Source organism: Danio rerio, chromosome 14 (assembly GCF_049306965.1).
Source record: "Danio rerio strain Tuebingen ecotype United States chromosome 14, GRCz12tu, whole genome shotgun sequence".
NCBI lineage: Eukaryota > Metazoa > Chordata > Actinopteri > Cypriniformes > Danionidae > Danio > Danio rerio.
In genome coordinates this window covers 26,517,057-26,543,382 of record NC_133189.1, presented here as the reverse complement: position 1 = coordinate 26,543,382, position 26,326 = coordinate 26,517,057, and the positions used below count along the sequence as shown (strand labels likewise).

The 26,326-nt window shown below is 32.1% G+C and overlaps 1 protein-coding gene across 2 annotated transcripts in view; it reads right to left on the bottom strand.

The window, feature by feature from the left end:
• Window positions 1-26,326, bottom strand: part of gabrb2a (gamma-aminobutyric acid type A receptor subunit beta2a) — a 101,912-nt gene that overhangs the window by 19,923 nt on the left and 55,663 nt on the right. For both annotated transcript variants that reach the window (XM_005173103.5, NM_001024387.2), the window contains exons 5-6: window positions 15,112-15,194; window positions 4,482-4,619 (exon numbers count right to left, since the gene is read on the bottom strand). In XM_005173103.5, coding sequence (XP_005173160.1) covers window positions 4,482-4,619; window positions 15,112-15,194 — 221 coding nt within the window. The remainder of the gene's footprint in view (window positions 1-4,481; window positions 4,620-15,111; window positions 15,195-26,326) is intronic.

Here is a 26,326-nt window from a genome sequence, read left to right as displayed (position 1 = left end):
ATGATGAATAGCAAATCAATTTTGGCATGAATTCCACTGTAAATGATTAGCTTAAAAACTAAACTTAATAAATGTTTGTCCACTTTCTGAGCCACCATGTACGTCAATTTTGATTGTCGCATGTCAGAGTTTTGCCAGATATTGCAATAAACAACAAACAAAAGCACTCCCTAAAAATTGTACATATATTATAATATATTTTAGAAGTCAGATACGGAATCAATAACCCAAAACTTTATCTTACCACTATATTTACACCTAGACTACTTTATTAATGCTGCAAGTATTAGTATAACAACGAGTTTAAAGAAGCAATGCTTATATAGACTATATCTGTCAAAATGGAGAACATTCTCAGCCTGTGTCTGACAGCTGCTGTGAGTCAGGGACATGCATTAACCTGAGGTTTGTGAAATGTTTAATATTATTAACACAGTCCTGCATTTATTTGTTCTAAAATGTAGAAAAGAGTTCAAATATATATTTGTTTATTTTTTTTAACCTGATTTGCGGTGAAATTTAAAATGTATTTTGGCTAAAAAATTGTTTTAATCAGTTTCCAGTGTCACATGATCCTTCACAAATGAATATAACCTGCAGATTTAAGGCTGTTTTAACTCTCATTTTTCAAAACAGTAAACATTTTATATCAGTATTCAATGATGAATAGAAAGATCAGAAGAACAGCACTTTAGTAACAAATGTCTGCTGTCACTTTTGATCAATTGAATGCATTCTTTAAAATAACATTTACAGAAACTAAATTAAACCGACCCTAAATCTTTGCAGTTGTTAACATCAGCATATTTCTTGCTTTTCATGCAGACTGCTGCAAATTTTAATTGGATCAATCAATGCATTTGTCTTTCTCCAGCAAACACACAGGCCTCTGCGAATAAATATTTGGTGGCAGAGCAGGTCGCAATAATAAGTGCAGCGTGCAGTGTCTGAGATTGTGTATAGAGTCAGACAGCCAGACTGTGTGACTTTATCTGTTCCTGAAAGGCAGACCAGTGATGATAATAAGACTGGAGAAAAACACAAATTATGTGCACTGACTCATGTGCTCACTCATCGTTTGCATCGCTTCAAGGTTTAGCAAAAGGACACTGTAACTATATATGCATGCAATAACGTCTGCAGCGCAGCTTTTCGGTTTTGGTGAATAAACAGCAGGAGGTTCATACTAGGCCTGGGCTGTATCACAGTATATCAGCATTCTGAATGCCCACAGATGTGTTTTTGGTGTTGTTTTCCACACCCTGACATCCGTAAATTCATTTTGTTGATGAACAAAATGAGCATTTGATAATGAATATTTGCTGTTAACTGACTCACCATCAGCCCATCCAATATGTACAGGTGAAGTCAGAACTATTAGCCATGATGAATTATTAGCCCTCCTGTTTATTTCTGATTAACGGAGAGAAGATTTCTTCAACACATTTCTGATCATAATAGTTTGTTTTGTAGACTATCAAAAAAAAATAGCTTAAAGGGGCTAATAATTTTGTCCTTAAAATGTTTTTTTTTTTATTAAACTGCTTTTATTCTAGCAGAAATAAAACAAATAAGACTTTCTCCAGAAGAAAAAAATATTATTAGACATACTGTTAAAAATACCAAGCTATGTTAAACATCTTTTGGGAAATATTTGAAAAAAAATAAAATAAATAAAAGTGGGACTTATTATTCTGATTTCAACTGTAGGTACAACATTAAAGATTTTTTTTTTTTTTAACTAAAACTGAGCTCTTTGATGATTCATAAACCCCATGTCAATGGCTACTGGCATTTTAAGAGGTAAAAAAAAATCTTAAATACCACAAATTAAGCCTTTGATGTGTGCGATCATACTGACTTAATTAGAATGCCTAATGTGTCATGCGATCAGCTGTGACCTTTAAATAAACAAAATATATATTTATGACTTGTGGCATACACACTGATGTCTATGGAGATGACAATAATAATTATATTTTAACATAAACAGTCTTTGTTCTTCTCCCAACAGCCACTTACTTTCTTGGTTTTTAATAGAAGTTGATAAATAAACATGTTGTAAATCCAGCAGCTCTGATCTCTTTACTGCAGCATAGACTAACATGGATAATTTTAAAATTATTTGATCTAAAGTGGGTGATGGGTGCCACCCATAGACTGTAAAATATATGGACGTAGTATCTGTGACGTCACCCATAGGTTTCTAAAGAGCGCAAAAGAAGCCACAAGTAGGCACGGCCAACCGTCGCCATTTTGTTCGCGCGTCAACACACCCACGGCAGGATACCAAACAAGGGCAAAGAGGCGGAGAGTGAGTGGAGCTACAGACACCTGCTGACAATTTGCTTGGACCTGGTTTAGACACACTTTACTTTGGGAGAACGCTTAATACTTTATCACCTGTGACTCGTTTGTATTCTGACCACATGTGCTTAGTTGTATACTATATCAATAAAGTGTTTTGAGCCACTAAACATTGTTCTAATGACGTTTTTCAACAGGAGGAAAACGCGAATTACTTCCAAACACTTCAGATATAGTCTGTGTTAGTAAATGCAGGACTATTGATGAAATCCAGCATAACACTGTATGACAACGCTTCAGATGACTGTTCTAGAGCCTACAGCTAATCAATTCGTCAGATTCTGGAGTGCATTACAGCTCTAAATATAAATATAAATGATAAAGGATCTTAAATAAACCAAATACATGTATAGAGAAGGTATATGAGTATAACTTTACTCACATGGGAAACGGAGGCCACGTGAATGGTTTGTGAGCACAGTTAAGTGCACTCAGCATGCCATGCCATCTTATAATTGTAGGAAACAAGTCCAAAAGGCAGTTGACTGTGTAAAGCCACATAAAACAACACAGAAATACAATGAATATGCCGAGTTCAGTGGCTAATCTGCAGGATTGACGTGACAAGACGGCGACCAACGAGACCTAGCTGTCACTCAAGTGGCCACACCCTTAATTATGCAAACTTAATATAACTTAATATAAAGTAAACGGATGAGTTATAAAAAAATGTACCAACCTCACAGTTGTCATGAAGGGTAATATTAGCTGTATTAACCAAAATCTTTTTTTGTACCAGGCTGTTTTTTCTGCTGTAAAGTTGGCCATTCTAGCAGTGGGCTCAATTGAAATTTGCTCTGTTTGGGAGCCAGGAGCGGCCACGACTAGTGGAATTTCGGATGAATTGCAGTTTTAGTTACTTCCGTATTGGCTTTCTGAGGGAGAGCGGGAGGTTGGCGCTTGGTGCCACCATGTTAGTCTGTGCAGCAGTGGAGAAATCAGAGCTGGTTAAGCAATTAAACTTAAGCAGTTTAATTATTTTATTACTGATTAAACAATTCAAATTACAAAATATGTTCTTAGGGATGTCTAGATCCGATCACGTGATCGGAAATCGGGCCCGATCATGCGGTTTCAGACGATCTGAATCGGACGTTACCTTTTGATCAGGGCTCGAATAAATATGAGCTAAAGGTCTTGCTTCAAAGGACGGGACAGAAGATAACTCGATCATTTCAAAGTAATTCAAGTAATTTCAAAACTTCATTTACAAGTGAATGTGAGACTAGTGTGTGAATCCTGTGTCTGTGTGGGAGTGAATGAGTGCATGAGCGAGTTTTGCCGTCGTGCTGTATTGCTTGTTAAAGTTGTCTGTAGCGTCCACCTTGTTGTTTTTTGGGAGGCATTTTGAATCTCTATACACATTACATTCTTTTTTGGCCAAATAGGCCCATGTACCTGCTATGTGTATAGAAGGAATGCTGATGTGAGATCGGTAGTTGGCAAATATATGGGGTGCATATATGTCATATATGTCAGTCAGTGCACCAGCCACGAACTGCATGTCACTGGAATCAAAATGTCAGATATTTCTCAGTATAATTAGAACGTTTGTCAATATTTGCAGGAAAAGGAAAAATATATATTTTTGTTTACTAAAATCATCAGTGCTGCAGTGTGTCGTGATAAAACTGAGGTGTTGCCATGGAAACACTTTTAAAAAGCTGACACAGGAGGTTAGTGGAAGTATTTAAAACTTCAGTGTGAAAGTGTTAATAATCCAACATTTATAAAGTGTATGCTTGCATATCTGACTGGATATCAAGATAATAATACTAAGTAAAAAATGTTTTGAGTAGCTCTAAATTCCATGAAATCAGGGTGAGATTTATTTTACTTTAGTTTATCGCTCATGTAATAAATAACCATGCCGTATCTTCAGGTTTGTGTTCTTCAGTTTTTAAATAAAATTATTCACACCTTTCTTTCTTAAACTTCTTCATTAAATTCGCAACAAAGTTAGCTCTAGTGTGTACTTTTATCTTAATAAAACTGCTCATAGCATGATCTAATATTCTGCTCGTGTCGCCCACCTCCAGATCAAACACAACTTCTGAACAGATCTGACTCATGGTCCCAACTGTACGACACACACGAAAGAGATTAAACTGAACCTGTGGAGAAGACCACGTTCTTGGAGATGAGTTTATAGTCTACGATGGAGAACTGGGGCAGTTCGATTCTCTCCACCCCCGAAACCGCTCCATCTCCCCCTCGCCAATAAAACTCGATGTCATCTGTGGTGTATCCATCTGGGAAAACACAGACACATGTGTAACAACAAATCCTAAAAACATAAATATACACACACTCGAAATCACTTTGTTCCTATGTCACATGTTTTCTTTTAAAGAGATAGTTCATCCAAATTCAATCATTCATTTTTCTTCCGCTTAGTTCCTTATATATCAGGGATCACAACAGCAGAATGAACTGCCAAATATTCCAGCAGATATCCTTCCAGCTACAACCCAGTACTGGAAAATAGTTCACCTAAATATTGAATGAAAATGTTTTAAATCTTTATCAATCACAAAAGAAAATACTTTAAAGAATGTTGGAAATCTGTAATTATTTATTTAATTATTTTAATTATTTAAACCAGTTTACCGATTAATAACAATAATAATAATAACAATAATAATAATAATAATAATAATTTTAATAACAATAACAATATTTTCATAAAAATAATACTTCTAATAGTAGTAATAATTTTACTACTACTACTACTACTACTACTACTACTACTACTACTACTAATAATAATAATAATAATAATAATTTAATAATAATAATAATAATAATAATTTTACTAAGAATAATAATGATTTTCATAATAATAATACTTTTAATAGTAGTAATAATTTTACTACTACTACTACTACGACAAATAATAATAATAATAATAATAATAATAACAATTAAATAATAATAAAAATAATAATAATAATACAAACATGAGTAAAAAGTAACTGATTTAAGAAAAATTAAAAAAAGGCATGTCTGCATTACATTGACAAAAATTAATAGATAAAAAAATATATTATTTAAAAAAAGCAAACCACACACAAAAAATAAACCTAATTTATAAAAATACATATTTCTAAAAAAAGTTTAAATAATTTTTGTAGGGTTGTAGGATGTGCTTCACGCATGCAATCAGCACGAACGTGGAATGAGGTTGTTTGTGTGGAAATAATCTAAATTATGTAACGATTAAAAAAAAGTTGTAAAAAATTTTATGTAGAAAATCACACAATAAAATTACTCAATAATTAAAGAATAATAATTTTTAACTGAAATCATTTTTAAATATATATGTAATATATTGTCAAAATAATGATAATAAATGCCTATAACAGTTACATTTTAAAAGATTAGCTTCTGAGGTATTTTATTAAGCAGAGGAAGCAGATGCTTTTAACACACTACAGTAAGTTTCTTTCATATCTAACAAAAAGAGTCTTATCGTTTTTAATGCCTTCCATTAAAACATCAGAACCCTTAAAAGTGCGCAATGTCCACAACGACATCTTTCTAAACACTGACGTTTAAATTCCAACACAAGCATTTCAGTTATTAAATGAAATGATTAAATGTAATTACATAAGGGCACATGCGGTTATGAAACAGACACAAATCCATACTTATGCAGGAATTTGTGTTTGTGCTTGTTCTCCATCTTCACTAAGGTTCTGTACCAGTTTATCTGCGTGCAACTTCTAATGAGAACCAGTGACCTATTTAGTGCACTGAATAATTAACGCTGAGCTTCTGATTTCTTCATATTCAAGGGAGTTTTCTCTGCATGACTTAGCAACCAGGTACAGACTAGGTACAAAAAAATCTGCAGGCCTTATGAAGCATTAACGCAGTGCTTGGTGAAAATGCTAACAAATATGGTTTCTTCATTGGGTTTAACGGGTCGAAGAGCAATGTGATGTAAATACGACAAAAGATTCAGCCATTTAGTGAAACCGCATAAGCTTGTGTCGTGTCTGAAAGGGCAAAGACACTGCAGTTGGATAGGATAAAAAATAGTTGTTACTATTCCTGTTGATGGATGACTAAAAATTTCAAGCTTTTTTTGCATTACAAGTTTTCTAAAGGTTTGGTTAAAAATATGTTTAAATAAGAAAATGTGGCATTATTTATTCAATATTTATATTAAATATGTGCTCAACCGTATACAATTGTATCTGTCTTATATTCTTACATCATTGTTTTGACACAATATTATGAAATAACAATTTATGAGGGATTTTTGGAAGTGAATTTTATCAGTCAAAAATTCAGAAAATATTGCAAACAGTATTAAATAAATAAATAAACAAATAAATAAATACATTTTCTTTTTTTTTGTATATATATATATATATATATATATATATATATATATATATATATATATATATATATATATATATATATATATATATATATATATATATATATATATATATATATATATATATGTTAGGTTAAATACTTTAATAAAACATTTTACCGAAATGTTGGGTTTGTCCATATTTATCCTCTATTTGAATTGAAACAACTCTGAAATAAAATATAATAAATACATAAATAGTAAAATAAAATAAATAAATAAATAAATAAATAAATAAATAGTAATATAAAATAAAATAAAACCAATAAATAAATAAACAAATAAAAATATAATATAAAGGAACTATCTAAAAAACAAATAAATAATAATAATAATAATAATAATAATAATAATAATAAAACATATAGATAAATAAATAAAAAATATAATATTAAGGGAAATAATGTAAAATAAAACAAACTAAGCAAATTTAAAAATCATAAAAAATAAAAAAAAAAATTAAACAAATAGATAAATAAATAAAAATGTAATATAAAAGAAAATAATCTAAAATAAAATAAATAAAAAAATAAAAAAATATATAATTCAAAAGAAAATAATCTAAAATAAATAAATAAATAAATAAAATAAATACATTACATTAACCCAAAGTTTCCATTTCCTCAATTTGGATTGAAATAACAGAAAAAAATGAAAAATATAACAATTTAATTGTAAAAAAATTATGTAAAAAAAAGATCTACAGTAAAATAAAGCAAATGCATTTTTACCAGAGTTGTAATGTATATTCAAGAGACTTGTCTCTGCATGACTTAGCAACTGGATACACCCTTTAAAAATCTGCAGGCCTTGTGAAGCATTAATGCAGAGCTCGAAGACAACGATAACAAATACGGCTTCTTCATTGGGTTTAATGGGCCGAAGTGCAACGTGATGTAAATACGACAAGAGCTTCAGCCGTTTGGAGAGTAAAACCGCAGAAGCTTGTCTGAAAGGGCTTTTAGACGAGAGCGAGAAAAGCGCTGTTGGACTGGATGCGGACTGGTGTTTCACTTTCCATTAAATCTATTATCTCAGTGCCAGAGCGCCTGATTCTGTCAATTGACTGGCTGATTACTGTCAACAGATCACTTCACTTGGCTGTGCTCGAGGGGGTTCAGCAACGCTCTGGACCTTAAGACCAACCGGAGATCAGGACGAAGCAGCTTCTGCTCTGCTGTGCTGTAAAATCTGCTTCTCAATCGCGCACATTAAAAATGCATCAAGACTCCAGTTGATCAGGGAAAAGTCGGCTTAAGCTTGTGTCTCATTAGCCTGCGTGAAAATGGCACATGCCGGCAGAAAAACTGTTCTGTTTCACAGTGTCGCAGTGCCCGGATTCAGCTTTCTGGACACATGGAGGAGGTGACATTTAAGGGGAAAATGTGCAGTTGTGTATGTGTGGGAGAAAATTGTGTGTTTTTTTTAAAATGAGAGACATGCAAAGGGTTTACGCCATTAAAATTGTAATTTAAGATGACTTGTTAGTGGAATTTAAAACTGAATTCTATTCTGTAATAAATTTGTTGATGCCTTAATTTTTTTTACTTACATAAATTAATTAGACATAAAATGACAAATAACATTTTCTATGACTTGAATGAAGTCGAAGCCTGAATACAGGGGGCAGGACTGGTGAGGATGTCTAAGTGTTACAGCTAAGTAACTGTACTATGCACCGGGTTTCGGGCAGCTGCTGCAACCAGATACTATCCCGGCAATATACCATCTGTCGGCAATCCAGGGGTGCTATACAATGTATCAAAAAGTTAAGGGGGGGCGGGGTGGGGGGGTTTGCCGGTGAAATGATGGAAGATTTATAGCAGAAGTAACAAAATGGGAGGGTGGCGGGAGATTGGTCTGAAATACGGGAGACTCCCAGGAAAAACGGGAGTGTTAGCACTATTAATCAATTGCGTGCAAATACATTCCTAGAATCAAAGTGTTTGTGCTTTTAAGCCTTTAAATGTTACCTCCTCTGTGATGTCGTGAACATCATACGTCTTTTCAATTCCGTTTATCTGATTGAATGTTTTTAGCATGTTTTTTTTTCCATGACCTGGTAACAACCAGTACAGCAAAGAGGCAGTAATATCAAATTATGTGGCCAAAAGGAAATGTCTGTTTCTAACGTCTTGGAAGCAGACATTTACATGGGTACAACATGACGAAAAAAATGAAGTGATGTTTTTTAAAGATTGCCGTTAATTTGGCAAGTCAGCCACCTTTTGCTGAATAATAGAGAAGTGCAATAAAATACCTGCACATTTCCATCCTGCTCTTTTTGATTGCAAAACACTTGAATTTTGTTCATTAAATATAAATATAAATACTTTATATTTATTAACTTTTTTATATTTAAATTCTCGATTCACAGACGTACGTTTTGACACATTATTTAAAATATTTGGCTGAGAAATAGCTATTAACTTTTTTTTTTTTTTTAGTGGGGCCAGTCAAAATTTTGGCAGGGCAAGTAAAAAACTCTATTACTGGCCCGATCAGCCAGTAGAAAAAATCCTTAGCGTTGAACCCTGGAATAACTTATTAAAATAAGTTACTGTAACATTACATTTTTGGGTAAAACTTTGGTTTAAGTAACAATTCAGATAGTACAGTAACTGTATATTAGCACTTATAAAGTATGACTACGCATTTACATACCCAATACCCAAACCCAACTGCTATCTTAAATATTATTAAGTAGCTAATTTGTAGTCTATTGAGCTAAAAGTCTTAATTAATGGTGAGTAATAGTGTAAATTGTACAATAAAAGTGACCAAATTTTGTTATCATGACTTTTTGATTATATCACTTTTTATATGTAAATTAGCCATAGTTCATATAAGACTGTTCTGAATAGAACTTTTGTATTGTCATATTTATATTTATACAACAGTTCTGTCTGGTTCTCGAATCTGATTGGCTAATAGTTGTGTGATATTCTGCAATAACAGCACTCCTACAGCCTATTCACTCTTGTGTATTCCTCCATCCACATAGAGTGACAGCAGATCACTAAAATCACAGCTGTTGGAAAACAATGTACTTTTGAGGCTTTTTTAGGTCAGAATGTAGTTGTTTAGATTGCATCTATGCAGTTTATTTATATGGATAGTGCCTATTTTAAATATTTATAATTTCTAAGATTTCAGTGCGTCGAAGGCTATCTTGTCATGCTGAGTAGATGGCAGCAGTGACTGCATAATAAGTCCTTAGGAAAGAAAAACTCTTTTTTTTTTTTGTATTTCAAACTACAGCTCATCAAATCATTATAAAATGGGTAAGTGACTTTCTAAGTCGATCTCTCTTGCTCTTGTATGTAGTGCTTTATTTATACCATCTAGTAATCTGTTAGTTTTTACTTTGGCTTTTTTATGTTACTTATTGTGATATCCTGATTGCAAGACAGAAATAATGGCAAATGTCTGTAGACTGATGGCATTTCATGCTGTTCAACCTTATACAGTAATCTTAAAATGGGACATTACGTTAGAGAATCATTCAAATACTAGCTCTAAAGTGACGCTGCGTGATGTGAATTAGCAATGGTTTCCGCTGTTCTGACGTCAGCTGCAGAAGTGAATGAATGGCAGAAAAAAGTAGTTCCTCGTACAAAAGATTTTTGAGACTCTACATGTTCATTCGTTCATTCATTAGTTTTCTTTTCGGCTTAGTCCCTTTACTAATCTGAGCAGGTTTTTAGGCAGCAGATGCCCTTCAAGCCGCAACCCATCTCTGGGAAAGACTCTCCATGTTTACTTTTCTTTTTGATATACACGATTATGCAGTCAAACTTTTGTATAAACCCAATATCACACTTGCAGCAGTGCAATATGGTTGCCTCCCACCAGTCCAACATACAGCCATATCGCACTGCTACGAGTGTGATATTGCTCATTTTATATCAAGCTTTTATTGAGATTTAACTCTATAAACATGAACTTTTTTGTAATATATTCAATAATTGTGTACAAGTTAGACTACTAGAAAGTCCATACCTCACTTTGTCTGGCAATCAAGAGAGCTCATTTTTAAAGTGAAAATATTGTTTTTGATAGTTTGAAATACATGTCCGAAGTAAAGTAATGCTTTAAGTTTTATGTTATCATCGTTTTTTTATGTTTATGACAGCTGTTATTTTCAGCAGAAGGTTGCTAAGCAACCGAAGCATACATATCCGAAGGCACAGGAAAAAGGAATGTAGGCAGCCAAATCTACAAAGGTGATAATACTGTTTTGTGTTTTGTAATTTTAATAAAGTAACAACGTCAGAATTAAATATACAGATATTTATGAATATTCTGGGTACTATAGATTTATGGGTTTATTTTAGATTATTAAATTACAATTTCTTTTTTTTTTTCAAAATTGTCAAAATAACTGCCTCACTACTAGTTCTAGTGTTAAAATGTTTAGTTTAAATTGCACAAAATATGCACAATTTCATTTTTCATTTAAGACACTTTTAGGAACCTTTGCTAAAATGAATTATATTGTTTAAATTATATTAATTGTAATGTATTTTTTATATAATGCCATGTCAGCAACCAAGGCTAGTTTCATGGCAAGAACATTTCAATAATAAATATACAATTAAAAATCAACAAATAGATGAGTACATCAATTAAACAAGATTTCTCGCACTAATACATGATAAAAAAAAAATAAAACAATTTTCCTGGTGTCACTTAAAAATGTCCTTAAGAGAGTTCATTTCATACAAAAACATCTGGAATCATTAAAAGCGAGACAAAATTATATTAATTGAAAACATTTTTTTTATTTTCAACAGTTAAAAGTTATTTATATTTTATACTTGTTTTTCAATTGCACATATATTATATTACATTACATTATATTATATTATATTGTATTGTATTGTATTGTATTGTATTGTATTATATTATATTATATTATATTATATATTTATTTGATATAACCTTAAATTAAATTATTAAAGTATGCATAATCATAATTATTCAAGACTTTATTCAATTAAATGTTTTTTCTGCACTGATAAATAATGCAAAAAAAAATCACATACATATAACAAATTTGCATATTTAATTAAAAGGGTTATGGTTAGACTAAAGACATCTCTCTGATTTCAATATAAACTTCAGCTCAGCAAGCTGCGTGCGTGGCTGGTGTCCAATTGGATTAAAATTCATGTAATAAAAGGCAAGCGATTCTTAATTCCTGTATTGCGCTACACCTCAAAGAGAAGCAAGTGAATGAGTAAAAGAAGAGAGGGAAAAAAAGGAGTATCTGCAGAAGGCAAGCCTGACCCTCAGAGTCTCTGTGCTTCTGGCAGCTCAATGATCAAACACTCCCGTCCTCCTCCTCCTCCTCCTCTTCCTCCTGCGCCTTCACTCCAGCACAAGAAAAACTGCACTACACACAATTACCAGCAATAACCACACAACACAAAGCCCATTCGTCTTCATAAAGAGCCGGATGATTAGCTGTTGTTGTGGCTGAAAATGCATAATTTACCACCGCTGTCATGAAGAACAGATTATCTGCATTTAAAGGTTCTGATGCGGGATGAGTTATAGATCACCTTATTAACGATTCAACATACGCTTTAGCATGCTTTTCTATTTTAAGTGTTCATCCCAAAGTGAAAACGTATTCATCATTTATTTATTTACCCTTCTGCCGAACACGAAAGGAGATGAAGGATGTGTAAAACAGGTTAGGGAAAAAAGATGTACTATAGAAATCTATTTCTTTTAATCAGATGTGTAATGTGAGGTCTGCACTATTAAAGCTATGTAGAGCATTTTAACCCATATGTGGTAGTTATTATTATTATTTAATTTCTTTAATTATTATTAATTACTAATTGTTGTTATTATTATTATTATTAGTAGTAGTTATTATTAAGTGTTGTTGTTGTTATATGGTCACACACCACAATAAGTTTTCAATAGTTAATGTCAATTCATTTATTAATTTTCCTTCAGCCTAGTCCCTTTAGTCATCAGGGGTCACCACAATAGAATGAACCACCAACTTATCGGGCATATATTTTAAACAGGGGATGCCCTTCCAGCTGCAACCCAGTACTGGGAAACACCCAAACACCCTCCCAGCAGGAACACAATAACATAAGACGTTAATATTAGGTTAGATGTAGGTCATGATGTCAGGTGACCAAAGTTCAATATCTAGCCAATGTCTGAGGACAAGGTTATTTTAACGTCTAAAAACGACGTCAAATTACATTGATATTAGGATGATTTTAGGTTGTGTTGGAAAGTGAAAAAAAGTGACCACAATCCAACGTCAGTGGTAACGTCCACACAACGTCAAGGTGTAACATGATTAGATGTTGATATTTGGTTTATTTTAGGTTGGACGTTAGACATTGATGTTGGCCTTACATTGGATTTTGACGTCAACCCGATTTTCATTTCCAAACAAAATCCAAAGTCCCCATGATGTTGGGGTACAATGGGTACAATGTCAGTATGACGTCCTGTGCCTGCAGGGCTCATTCACACATACACTACAGCCAATTTAGCTTATTCGATTAACCTATCCGGCATGTTTTTGGACTGTGGAGGAAACCCACACAGAAATGCCAACTGGCCAAGCCGGAACTCAAACCAGCAACCTTCTTGCTGTAAGACGACAGTGCTAACCACTTAGCCACCATGCCGCCCCTGCTAATGTAAAGAAAATGTATTTACTAATATAAACTAATAATGAATAATAATACTTAATCATAATTCAACATTTACTGATGCATTCCTAAAATACAAATTCATGCTTATTAACAAGTTAATGCACTGTGAAATTTCCATTAACTAACACTAATTAGTGGGAATAAATACTGCAATAAGTGTATTGTTCATTGTTTATTCATATTAGTAAATTCATTAACTAAAATTAACTATAACAACCTTATTGTAAAGTGTTTTTATTAATTATTATTTTAAATTATTATTAATATTATTATTCATTCATTCATTTTCCTCTCAGCTTAATCTCTCCATCAATCTGGGGTCACCACAGCGGATTGAACCGCCAACTTATCCAGCATATGTTTTTACGCAGCGGATGCCCTTCTAGCTGCAACCCATCACTGGGAAACATCCATACACACTTATTCACATTCATACACTGCGGACAATTTAGCTTTCCCAATTCACCTGTACCGCATGTCTTTGGACTTGTGGGGGAAACCGAAGCACCAGGAGGAAACCAACGCGAGAACATGCAAACTCCACACAGAAATGCCAACTGACCCAGCCAAGGCTCGAACCAACTACATTCTTGCTGTGAGGTGACAGCACTACCTACTGTGCCACCGCGTTGCCCATTATTATTATTATTATTATTATTAGTAGTAGTAGTAGTAGTAGTAGTAGTAGTCATTATAGTTATGGAAACTATTTCATGATAATATATTATTTTTTATTACATGTTTTGATCATTTCCATGATTATGGTAAATAGAATGAATGGACGTTCATAATTTAACTTAAATTCCAACGGAAACTAATAACCAAACAAAAGATGAATTTATATAATGTAGTTTTTAGAAGTGTGTTACGTTTTTAAATTTTGAAAATTGTATTAAAATTTGTTTTTAATTCATTCATTAATTTTTCTTTGGCTTAGTGCCTTATTTATCTGGAGTAGACACAGCAGAATAAACGTTTATTATTAATATTTTTTTCATTAATTTAATTGAACTTATGACAAATGACAACTGTAACAAAAACATATTATTATTGATAAATTTTATTGTTTTTGAATTTAATTGATTTTAATTGAATTTTAAATACAGGATGGGATATAGAATATAGGATTATCGAGTATAGAATACAGGAATATAGAAGCAACAATTATAACACAGGTGTGAACTCAAAGAGAACAAAATTCCAAAAACTTATAAACCTGTAGTTTTGAGAAATGCATAAAATATCTCATCAATAGTATATAAAAACTTGTGTTTTTATGTGTTTGTGATTCTACAATTATTTAAACACTAACATTAATTATTGTCAATTTTGATAAAATTATTTTAAATTTTTTATAAGAAGTGCTCAAATTATTATTGTAAAAACTGCCATAATGTAATTCATAATTTATTATTGCAAATTATTTTTTTGAATTCTGCTAAAAACTTTCTTAAACTAAACTATGAGACTAAAGCAAACTATATCGGTTATCAGTTCGCCATAACAAAACAGCATAACAAAATATAAGTATATAAACGGAAAAAAATAATCTGTCGTAAGAGCAGCAGCAGTTATCCTGCAGTGAGAAACAGCTGCATTGATGTTGCACAGTGAGAGGATCAGAGAGATGAGAAGGCCAGAAGATGCAGCACTCACAGCTCTCGATCTCCAGTGTGCAGTTCTGCTCGTCCAGCGGGTATCGCCTCAGGTCCATCATACAGGCAGCGGTGGTGGTGATCCTGAATGCAGAGCACAGACAACAAGAGACTGTGGGGATTTACTGATGCTTCTCAAGGACAACAGAGACACCGCAGCGCTACAGCACAGCTCCTGCTCAAATCTACACATTCACACCACAGAAAAACCACAGAAGTGCTTTTACAATGCTTTTTTATGACCTAAAAATGGGTTGAAGATCTGTTCATATTCTAGGGGTCAGCGAAAATCGTTCAAGTTTCCTATTACTGTCATTCAAAACATCACAGGAGATGTAATGCAGAAAGAAATAACGTTGCATCAATACTTAGTACAAATAAATGGTAAAACTTTAGTCTTAGTCACAATTCATGCTATTAAAATATGATCTTTTTCTACATCCCTAATCTTACTCAAAATCTACACCCAACATCTAACTTACTTTTAATAAGCAACAAATTAACAGTTTGAGCTAATAGTCTTTGTTAAGATTAACACCCAGTGGTTGAACTAGGTATTGCACTCGTAATTTAAAACACTTTTCACCCAGACCCTCCCCCGATGACTACATGCAAGTGCAGGTTGCCAGATTGACGACACCAACAGGAGCGAGCATGCCTGACTATCGAGCCTACATCATGTCCAAACTACACATGATAAAAGTAATATTTTCAATATTTGTCATAAGGAGAATAACTAACTTTAGCATTGTTCTTCAGATAAACAAATGTTCACTAAGCCTGTTCCTGTATACCCGCAAGCATATTATGGTATTTCTATGATTTAGAAGAATCAACAACTTACATACAGCACCTTTAATGGTTTATTAATAGCATAAAATGTGACTTAAAATAAAAGGGTCACTGACAAATCTATAATATACATATGAAAACACCCTTGAGCTGTTGAAAAAACTTAAAAAAACAAACTAACCACACTAAAAATTACAAAAGTCAAGACAACAAATATTTTTGTTGCTTCAACCTATTTTTTAATCATCTTATTTTATCTCTTATTTTAGTTTTTCCACATTTTTTAAGTTATACAAAGTTAACAAACTTATTATTTTAGTCAGTTTGATTCATGTAAGTTAATATGATTCATCTAAAAGCATAAATATGTAAAGCAGTAAGAATCTTTACATGAAAATCCATCCATCCATGACACAATCCATCTATAAGGAAGTTCTTATCGCAATACCATACAAGAATCACTAAATGACCAGCAATATTTATAAAACAAAAAAATGCATTTTGTTGTGTATGTATAGATGCAAGATTATTTTGTAATACTGTAAAATTTACAAGTACACTGTAAATTAACAATTACAACAGTGCTGCAAATGTTGTTCATTTACAGCAACTTTGGTTGCCAGGAATACTGTCAATTTACAGCAATTTTTACAGTGTAGGTTTAGAGCGGGGGTGTCCAAACTGTGTTCTGGAGGGCTGTTGTCCTAATCAAACACACCTGAAGCAGCTAATCAAGCTCTTACTAGAATATACTAGAAACTTCCTGGCAGGTGTGTTGAAGCAAGTTGTTGCTAAACTCCAAGCCCTTCAGGATCAAGTTTTGATACCCCTGGGGTCCGTTCTTCGTACCTCGCTTAAATGATCTAAGATGATTTGGCAGATCCTGGATCTTTTAATCTTGATAACTGATCTCTCGCTTATTTGGTTCTTCAAACAAGTTCGCGAATCAGATTAGAATGTCTGGATGAACTGATCTGAGATCGCTGCGTTTGTTGTTAAGGACAGATCTATCCATCCTCGAAATCATGATCAGCAATGGCTTTTGGCACACGCGATTGGCTGACGGCACAGCAGCGTAATGACATCATCTGATTAATATTCAATTATCCATGTGAGCAAAATTACATCAAATTAGCAGTAAACGGTTTGTTAAATATGACACGCAATAACCTTCCACATTTGTTGTGAGCTGCAGGCTTTACACTTTCATTTGTCAAGACAAGAGTATTCATCATGTATTTCAATGCAAATCAATGTATTTAGTTCTACATTTAGAAAAGATTTTCTTTATTATAGTACAGTTTTTTAATCGGTGTAAAGAATAACTGGTTGTTTCCAAAAGCATTTTGATATTGGTAAAGGCGTCTGCAACTTTTGTGAAGCATCAAATCACTGGCATATTAACTGTCAAAACATGTTTGTGACTGCATAAATGTATTATTGCTTTTAAAAAAAGTCACATATTGTGCATTTCTATTATACACAATTTGTACTAAAGCGATCTAAAAAGTTCATATCAATAAGTTTTCTCTTTGCACCACCAGGTGGCAGTCTTTGTACTTTCATTTTGAGGGTGCAGATTGCATAAGTTTTATTAATATGTATAACTTTATTTATTTTATTAATGACTATAACTTTAAATATATAGTTAAAAACTACTATTTTCCCAAGTGTATATAATTTTTACTGTAAGAAAATATCAGAATTCAGAACATACTTTCTGTATTATCTTTGCTTGAACTGAGCCGATCTAATCCTGTTTATATGATTTGAACCTGCTCCCGATCAGGTTTGACCTAGCAGATCTGTTGCCATGACAACAACTCTCGAATCAGCTTTGAAGAACGAAACGATCCTGGATCGTGTCAAATCGTCAATATCCAAATCCAGCTAACTGAGTAATCCACGTACGAAGAACGGACCCCTGGTTTAGAATTGGACTTAGTAAATACTGTATATACAAAAATCTTCTCCTCCTCGTGGACACTTCATAAGAAAAGTGCAGTAAATGCACCAGGAGCAGTGTTTTTTTTTTTTTTTTTTTTTTTTTTTTTTTTATTTATTTATTTTATTTATTTATTTTTTTTTATTAACAAGTACATAACTATACAATACTATACAGAACAAAATACATGCCAGAGTGTATATTGATATATATAAAATAAAAAAATAAATAAAAAACATTCAGTAAATAAAAATCTTATATTCCTTAAAAATATTACAAGTCTTCTTTGCTTTGTTATTAACAATGTTTTCCAAACTTGTGCAGTAGTCCTTAGTCTCTTGAAGAAAGTGAACAAAATTTGGCTTTGATCCAGTCCATTTTTTTTTATGTATATGAAACTTTCCCAAAATAATAAAAAGTTGTACCAGAAAGGTAATTTTTTTACATGTATTAAAATAATAAATGCAAATATCAAATTTTTTTAACTTAAACACAATATTTGTTTTCCTTCTTAGAAAATTTTCCACATCCACCCAGAAAATCCTTGTATATATACAATCACAAAACATGTGGACAATAGATTCCTTTTCCATACAACAAAAATCACAGAAATAATCGATATCCAAATTAAATCTCTCCAAAACCTCTTTAACTGGATATATACTATGTAAAATTTTAAATGTAACTTCTTTTACTTTGTTATTTATACAATATATTTCACAAGAACGCCAAGCTTTTTTCCAATTTATATTTATGAATACATTGGTCCATTTTAAATTATTATATACAACTGTATCACCTGTTATAAGATTTCTAATATATTTATTAGTATAACTTTGTTTAATAATATCAATATCTCCTAAAAAAAGGTTTTCTTTAACATATTTTCCTTCAAAAGATCTATTTCCATACGCTCTTATAAAATGAAGAAGCTGTTGAGATATGGCATCAAATACAATAGCATACTCTTTTGGAGTAACTGGAAAACCAAATTTATCTAAAAATTCACTGTAAGATAACAAATTACCGTTTAAATTAAGAAGTTGTCTAACTAATACAATATCATTTTCATACCATTTTTGGAAGAAGAGAGATTTATTTTTATATTGGATACATCTATTATTCCATATAATATATTTGTTTGGAGAAAAATTGTGTTTAAATACCAGCATCCACGCTAATAAAGCTTGTTTGTGAAATTTAGCTAATTTCACTGGAAGTTTGTCAATTTTAAAATCACAACTCAACAGAAATTCTATACCCCCAATCATGTCAAATATATGTTTTGGAAAAGTATACCACATACTGTCCTTTTCTTTCATGAATTTAATTAACCAATTAATTTTGAATGTATTGTTTAAAGTTTCAAAACTTAATACAGATAACCCACCATTGCATTTTTGTTTACACATAATTTCCTTTCTTAAATAGTGATGTCTATTTCTCCATAAAAAATTAAATAGTACTTTGTCTAATTCTTTATATACATTTGATGGCATCTCTAGAGCTAAAGACACATAGACAGATCTTGATATACCTTCTGCTTTGGACAGTAAAGCCCTACCATTCAGGGATAAATCTCTTTGAAGCCATATATTAAATCTAGTCTTAGTTTTATTTATTATGGGTTGAAAATTAAGCTTATTGCGTTCATTTTCTTCTTTATGAATGACAACCCCTAAATATTTAACTGTATCTTTAATAGGGATACTATGTAATTCTGTCAAATTGCATGATTTAATTGGAAATAACACAGATTTATTAATATTCATTTTAAGACCTGAAACTAAGGAAAATTCTTTTACACAGTTAACTGCTTTTAATATTTCTAAACTATTTTAAAGAAAAATAGTAGTATCATCTGCTAGTTGGGATAATTTAAATTCCTTTCCAAATACATGTATACCTTCAAAATCTGCTTTTTTAATATATAGGGCCATAATTTGTGTGACTAATAAAAACAAAAATGGAGATAAAGGGCTACCCTGTTGTATACCTCGATTAATCTCAAATCTACCACTTGTACCTGCAGATAATTTAACTGAGCTATTGCATCCATTGTAAATAGTTCTAACAGCTTTTTCAAAGTATTCACCAAAACCAAAATGTTTAATGCATCTAAACAGAAACTCATGACTTACAGTATCAAATGCTTTATAAAAGTCTATAAATAAAATAAAAGAGTCATTTGGTATATAATAATTATAATCAATCATATCTAAAATTAACCTAATATTATTACTTATATGTCTTCCGGTCAAAAAACCAGATTGCTCTTCTTCAATAATCTCCTCCAGACCCTTTTTTAATCTTCTTGCAAAAACAAGAGCAAAAAGTTTTGCATCGTTATTCAGAAGAGTAATCGGTCTCCAGTTATCAATATAAAGTTTATCCTTATTGGGTTTAGGGATTATTGTTATAAGACCTTGTTTAAGAGTTGCTGGTAGTTCCCCACAAGTAATGGATTCTTTAAACATTGCAACTAAAAAAGGAGATAACTGTGTTATAAACATTTTGTAAAATTCACTAGTCAATCCATCGTTTCCTGGAGATTTATTATCCTTCAATCCCGAAATACATTTATTTATCTCTTGTAAATTAATTTCTTGGTCACAAAGTAATTTAAAGTCTTCTTGTATAATTTTGGTTGTATCAGATATTTTACTTAATAACAGTTCAGCTTCTTTTTCATTGTAAGGTTCTGAAGTATATAGATTCTTATAAAATTGTGTGACATACTCAGCAATTTCTTTATTATTTTCACATATACTGTTATTAATCATGAGTTTACTTACAGAAGACATTTCGTTATTACGTTTTTCTAAGTTAAAAAAATATTTAGTATTTTTTTCTCCTTGTTCAATCCACTTTTGTCTACTTCTTACAAAGGCACCTTTGGCTTTGTCTAAATAAATTGTATCTAACTGTAGCTGTAAAGAAGTTAGTTGTTTGATTTCTTCATTTGTTAGATTTTTTTTTACTTGTTAATTTCAAAATTTCTTCTATTAAATTGTTTTCTTTTGCTTTTTTAACTTTAGCAATATTTTTCCCTATATTTATGGCTATATTTCTTATTTCAAATTTCATTAATTCCCAATTGTGACCAAATTTTTTAACAATACTTGCTTTTTTCCAATATTTTTGTATAATATCAATGGACTGCTTTTTAAAGCATTCATTTTCTAACAAGGTTTTATTTAATTTCCAATAGTTTGTTTTAGAAATGGTCGTTCTTTTTCCATCTTTGTTCATCTTAATCATTATAGCCTTATGATCTGTTAATACTGAAGTATCAATTTTCACTAATTCAACATCATCTTTATTTATTGCAGAGATTAACCAGAAATCAATACGTGACTGTTTTGTCAGGTCATTATTAGTCCAAGTATACATTCTTTGATCTGGGTAAGTATATCTCCAGATATCTAACAAATCCATTCTCGCACATACACTTTTTAATACAGAGGTTTTTTTATTTTTTTGGGGGGGCCAACGATCAACTTCTTCATCCATAACAGTATTAAAATCCCCACCCCAAATAATTGTTGCATAAGGATATTTAGAACTTATTTGATTAATTTTACTCTCAATTGTTGTAAACAAGTGATTATTATTTTGTTTATTATTTGTGGCATAAACATTTACTATAATAAATTGGGAAAGATCTATACTAACATGTAAAATTAACCATCTTCCTTCCGTATCTATTTGCTTACCGAGAACTTGACCTTTAAATTGACCTTTTAATACGAGTACCCCAGCTGAATGGTTAGTACCAAATGAAAACCAAACATCATTCCCCCACTGACTCCTCCAAAAGTTTACATCTGCTTCACAAGCATGAGACTCCTGAATAAAATAAAAATTTGCACCTTTACTCTGACAAAATAAAAATAAAGATTTCCTCTTCAACAGGTTTCTTATACCTCTGGCATTAATCGAAAAAATTGAAATTGACATGAACAATAACCGATTGCAATTAACAAATTAACGTATGCTGAGTGCTCTTAACAAGAACATAAAGTGTCACCCACTGAAGCTACATGTTGCATTTATCATCAACAATAAGTGCATTAACCCATCTTCTCTTAATTTCAGTAGTAATTCAAGAAGTCATGTAAAGTAAATGAACAGCCAATATCTCAAGTCTCTGACTATACTTTTGATGACATTTGAAGTCACTAAATGATCAGCCTTTGATTTCTTTTCCATTTACAAATGCTTTGTTACCTACTAAATAAGCCTTCTCCCCATTTTTCCTTGCCTGTTCAACAATCGGCCACAGACGAGCACGCGTTGCCCTGTCATCAGCTGTTAGGTCTTCTTTCACCTGAAGATTCGTGCTTTTGAGAAACTCGTTGTTCTTGGCGCCCTTCCAGAAAGTGTCTCTAGCTGATCTAGACATAAATCTGACGATCACAGGTCTTGGAAACTTGTTTTTTCCTCCGCTGTCTATTCTTCCAATACGATGAGCCACGTCTACTGCTACTCTGACTTCTTCTCCATCGCTGCCTGGAATTACTGCACGGCAAATTGTTTCCACTTTTGCTTTGACGTTTTCCTCCCGCTCTTCCTTCATTCCATAGATCCGAAGATTGTACCGGCGGCTATATCGATCCGTATCGTTTACTTTTTGCTCCATTTCACTGACTTTCTTTTGCATTTCTTCCACTCGTATCTTCATTGTAGCGTTTTCTTTTTTCAGATCGACTACTTCTTGATGACAGAATTCCAGCGATTTTTTAAGACCCTCGATTTGCATCGTATTGTGTTTCACAGCTTCATCAGTAATATCTGCTCTTTCGTTGATTTTGGCAGAAATAACACGGATTATATTGTCCTGTATTTCAGTCAGAGAAGGATCAGAATTCACTTGTATCTGTTCTTTGCGTGCTTTCTTTGAGAGTTTTTTGTCCGGTGTGTTGGGACTAGAATCACACATCCCATTACCATCCTTATACGCTTTACAGGAGTATGAGTGTGTGTCTTGGATAACTCTCTTATCTTTGACAGTATTTACCTCCATTTCTTCCGTGTTACACAGTTCACTCGTTGAGTTTGTCTCCATGTTAATATTGAGTTCCGAAATCTGCACTTAACAACAAAAACAGGTTCGTAAAATCCTATTTGTAAACTATATACATGCGGTAACCAAATATTATGGCAACTGTATTACATAATCTTTTCTAACTGTGTGTGACAAAACTTAGGACGTTCTTCAAAAGCACAACACATCCGCTCTCTCCGCCATCTTGGCTTCCACCAGGAGCAGTGTTTTGCAGAAAAGAAGCCAGTGTCATGACAAATCAATTCCTCCCCTATAGGAATCAGGTCCGCTTTTCCTGTTGGTTCACTGAAGTTATAATGGGTAAATCATAGCACTTGATTTAAAATCCTGTGAAATTTATGTTATTTATATTATATTCAGTTATATTACTATTATAAAATATAATATAATAATAATATTTATATTATATTATATTATTATTATATTAAATTCGAAAAGCACTGTAATGACCACTAATGTTTTTTAAATTATGTATTTCATTGGCAAGGTTCAAAGACTGCACTTCATATGGTACTCAATGTTACACTGATAAATGTTTAGCTTTAAATAATAAGAAATAACATCCGATGAGGCGTTAACCACAGAGTCCTATAAGCGAACTCAGGAGCGACAGATAAAGGGGATACCGACAGAGATAGCAGATTCCAGGCTGGAGTCAATTTAGAATCACATGAAAAATATCGCCCTCTTGTAGACATTTTATAAGAAATGTGCAGCAAAATAATGTCAGGTTCTGCAGAAATGTAGCTGAAAAAAAATTTTTTTACAAGGGTTTTTTTTTTCCTGGTAGATTGAGGAAATTTCTGTAATTTAATGTCTGTTATTGTATGGTAAATGTCTGTAATTGAACGGCTGTTATTTTACATTTATTTTACATAAAATAACGGACGTTAAATAAAAAAAACATAAAATAACAGACTTTTTATACAATGTAGAATCACGTAAAAGAATGAGCATGGTTTGTAATAGATGGAAGTCTGTTGTGAGATCAGTACAGTAACCTGAACTATGTGGTTTGTGTCACTTGAGACCATTCAATGATAGTTTCTATTTTTTTGTTTCATGATTCATTGTCATTACATAAAAACAAAATGGTTTGTGGCTAAAGAACAACACCAGGGTGAGCAAAAGATGCCTAATTTTGATGTGTTCAGTTTTGCTGAACTATTCTTTAAAGAAAAAAATAAGACAGACTAAATTAACAATTACTAAGTGAGAAAACAGATTTGCTCATCATGCTTTAATACAGACTGTTTGAGAAGAGTAAATGTTGAAATTAAAGGTAATTATCGTTTACGTTTTTGTTCAAAATGACATTACAATGGACATTATATTTGTGAGTCTGGATCAGAAAACCAGTAATAAGTTATCATTTCCAAAAATGGATATTTTTTGCATCTTCTGAAAGCTGAAGAAATAAGCTTTTAACTGTTGCAATGTTTATAATAGGACAATATTTCAGTAACAGTTAGGAAACTGATACTGTAAATGAGGGTTCAAAAAACCTCAATATTGAAAAAAAAATCGGCTTAAAAGTTATCCAATTTAAGAAATTAAAGTACAGTTTTTTATTTATATTATCAGTATGTTAGTTGAAGGATATTTATAAGCTTGTGTGCTACAAAACAGTGACAAAATTTGTGTTTCGAAGATCATGGTTCATACACATTTTTACTACTAAAATTACATGACTTTTCCAAGACTTCTCCAGACCTTTCAAGTACATTTTCATGACGTAATTATCCATGTAATGTCTACATACACATGGTAAATAATACGAAAAAAATGACGTTCAAATGTATTACAGCATATCATAGAACACGCAACAATCTATTTTGTTTAAATTTGTTTTTATATCTATGTTTAATTGATTTTGATAATGCTTACACAGCACTAACAATGTGAGAGCATATAAGGGCAAAAAAGTACACACAATTAACCTATATTCAAGTTAGGGCTGCACAATATAGTTTCAGCATTGATATCGCAATGTGTGCATCCACAGTAGTCACATCACAGAATATGCATAGTTATATATATAGTTTAATCATAATGTAGTATAAGTTTATCATCTGCATGCAGATAGTTCCCCCAAAAATTACTTACCATTTTCATTACACCCTTCACTTGTTTCAAACATTTATGATTTATGAGCACAAAAAGAAGACAACTAAATTACTCCTGTTGTATTGAAACAAGTTAAGTGTGAGTAAAGTGAGTACAATTTAATATTTGAGTAAACTGTCCCTTTAAGGCCTGTGACTGTGTGAACATTTCAATATTTTAAAACATCTGGTCACAAGACATATTTGGTAACTTTAATAAAGAATACATACAATGAAGACTATGCAGTGTTGATTATTCAAAATCTGTACCTGAATAGTGAATACCTGAAAACTGTAATTAACTTTTATCTTTACTATATTTTATTTATCCATGCTTTTAATTTATTTGTTATATATTATTCAAGATTCACTCTTCTACAAAATCCCCCCAATCAATCCAAATAAACCTGTTAAATCATCTGGTCAAATTGTATTCACATCGCAATGTATATCACAATACAAAATATGATGTCAGAGTTTTCCAATATCGCTCGTCGCTATTTCAAGTATACAGAGGCAGTATTTGTTAACTAATTTCCATGACTTTTCCAAAACTTTTTTTCTGTTTTTCCAAAACTTTTCCAGAACTGGAAAATGCCATGTCAAAATACCATGACATTTCCAGGTTTTCCTTGACCATATGATCCCCGGAAGATATAAACATCCAAAGCATCCAGTTTGTCACTTTCGCCTAAATATATCAACAATTTTTTGACACCATCTCTTACTTCAGTTTGTCATCAAACCTTAACCAATCAAATTATCTGACGTTGTATATATCCCTTAGTTTTTTTTTTTGTTTAATTTATTGCACTTGCTGGCAGAGCTGTGATAATAAACAAAACGCTATTAGCTGCTACTCTATCCCACATCTCTTAGTGTTTCAGCTGAGATTGCGTCAAACATCAAACTAAAAAATGCACATTTCAAAGCACTTCACAGGACCTTTAAGCACTTAAGTTTTGATATATTTTACAGTAGAAAATTTACTTAATGTATTCATGGAAAATGTTGTCTACTTATCCTAATAACTTAGATTGAAAGCAGCACTTAATTTTTTTGTGGGGTTATAAAATTAGGAAACCCCCACACTAGTGAAGTTTGCACCATCGTAACATTCCAATGAGCAGCATTTTGATCAATCGACCTTCGTCAGGGATACAAAGAGAGCACTTGTGTATTGTTCTAATGTCCATTTGGGTGTAGAATTGTGTTTCTCTTCTGTCATAATTGAAGCCATGACAATTATTATTACTGGAAGCTGATTGTACTCTAGATGACCTGTTTTCAAATGCACTTGTACTTT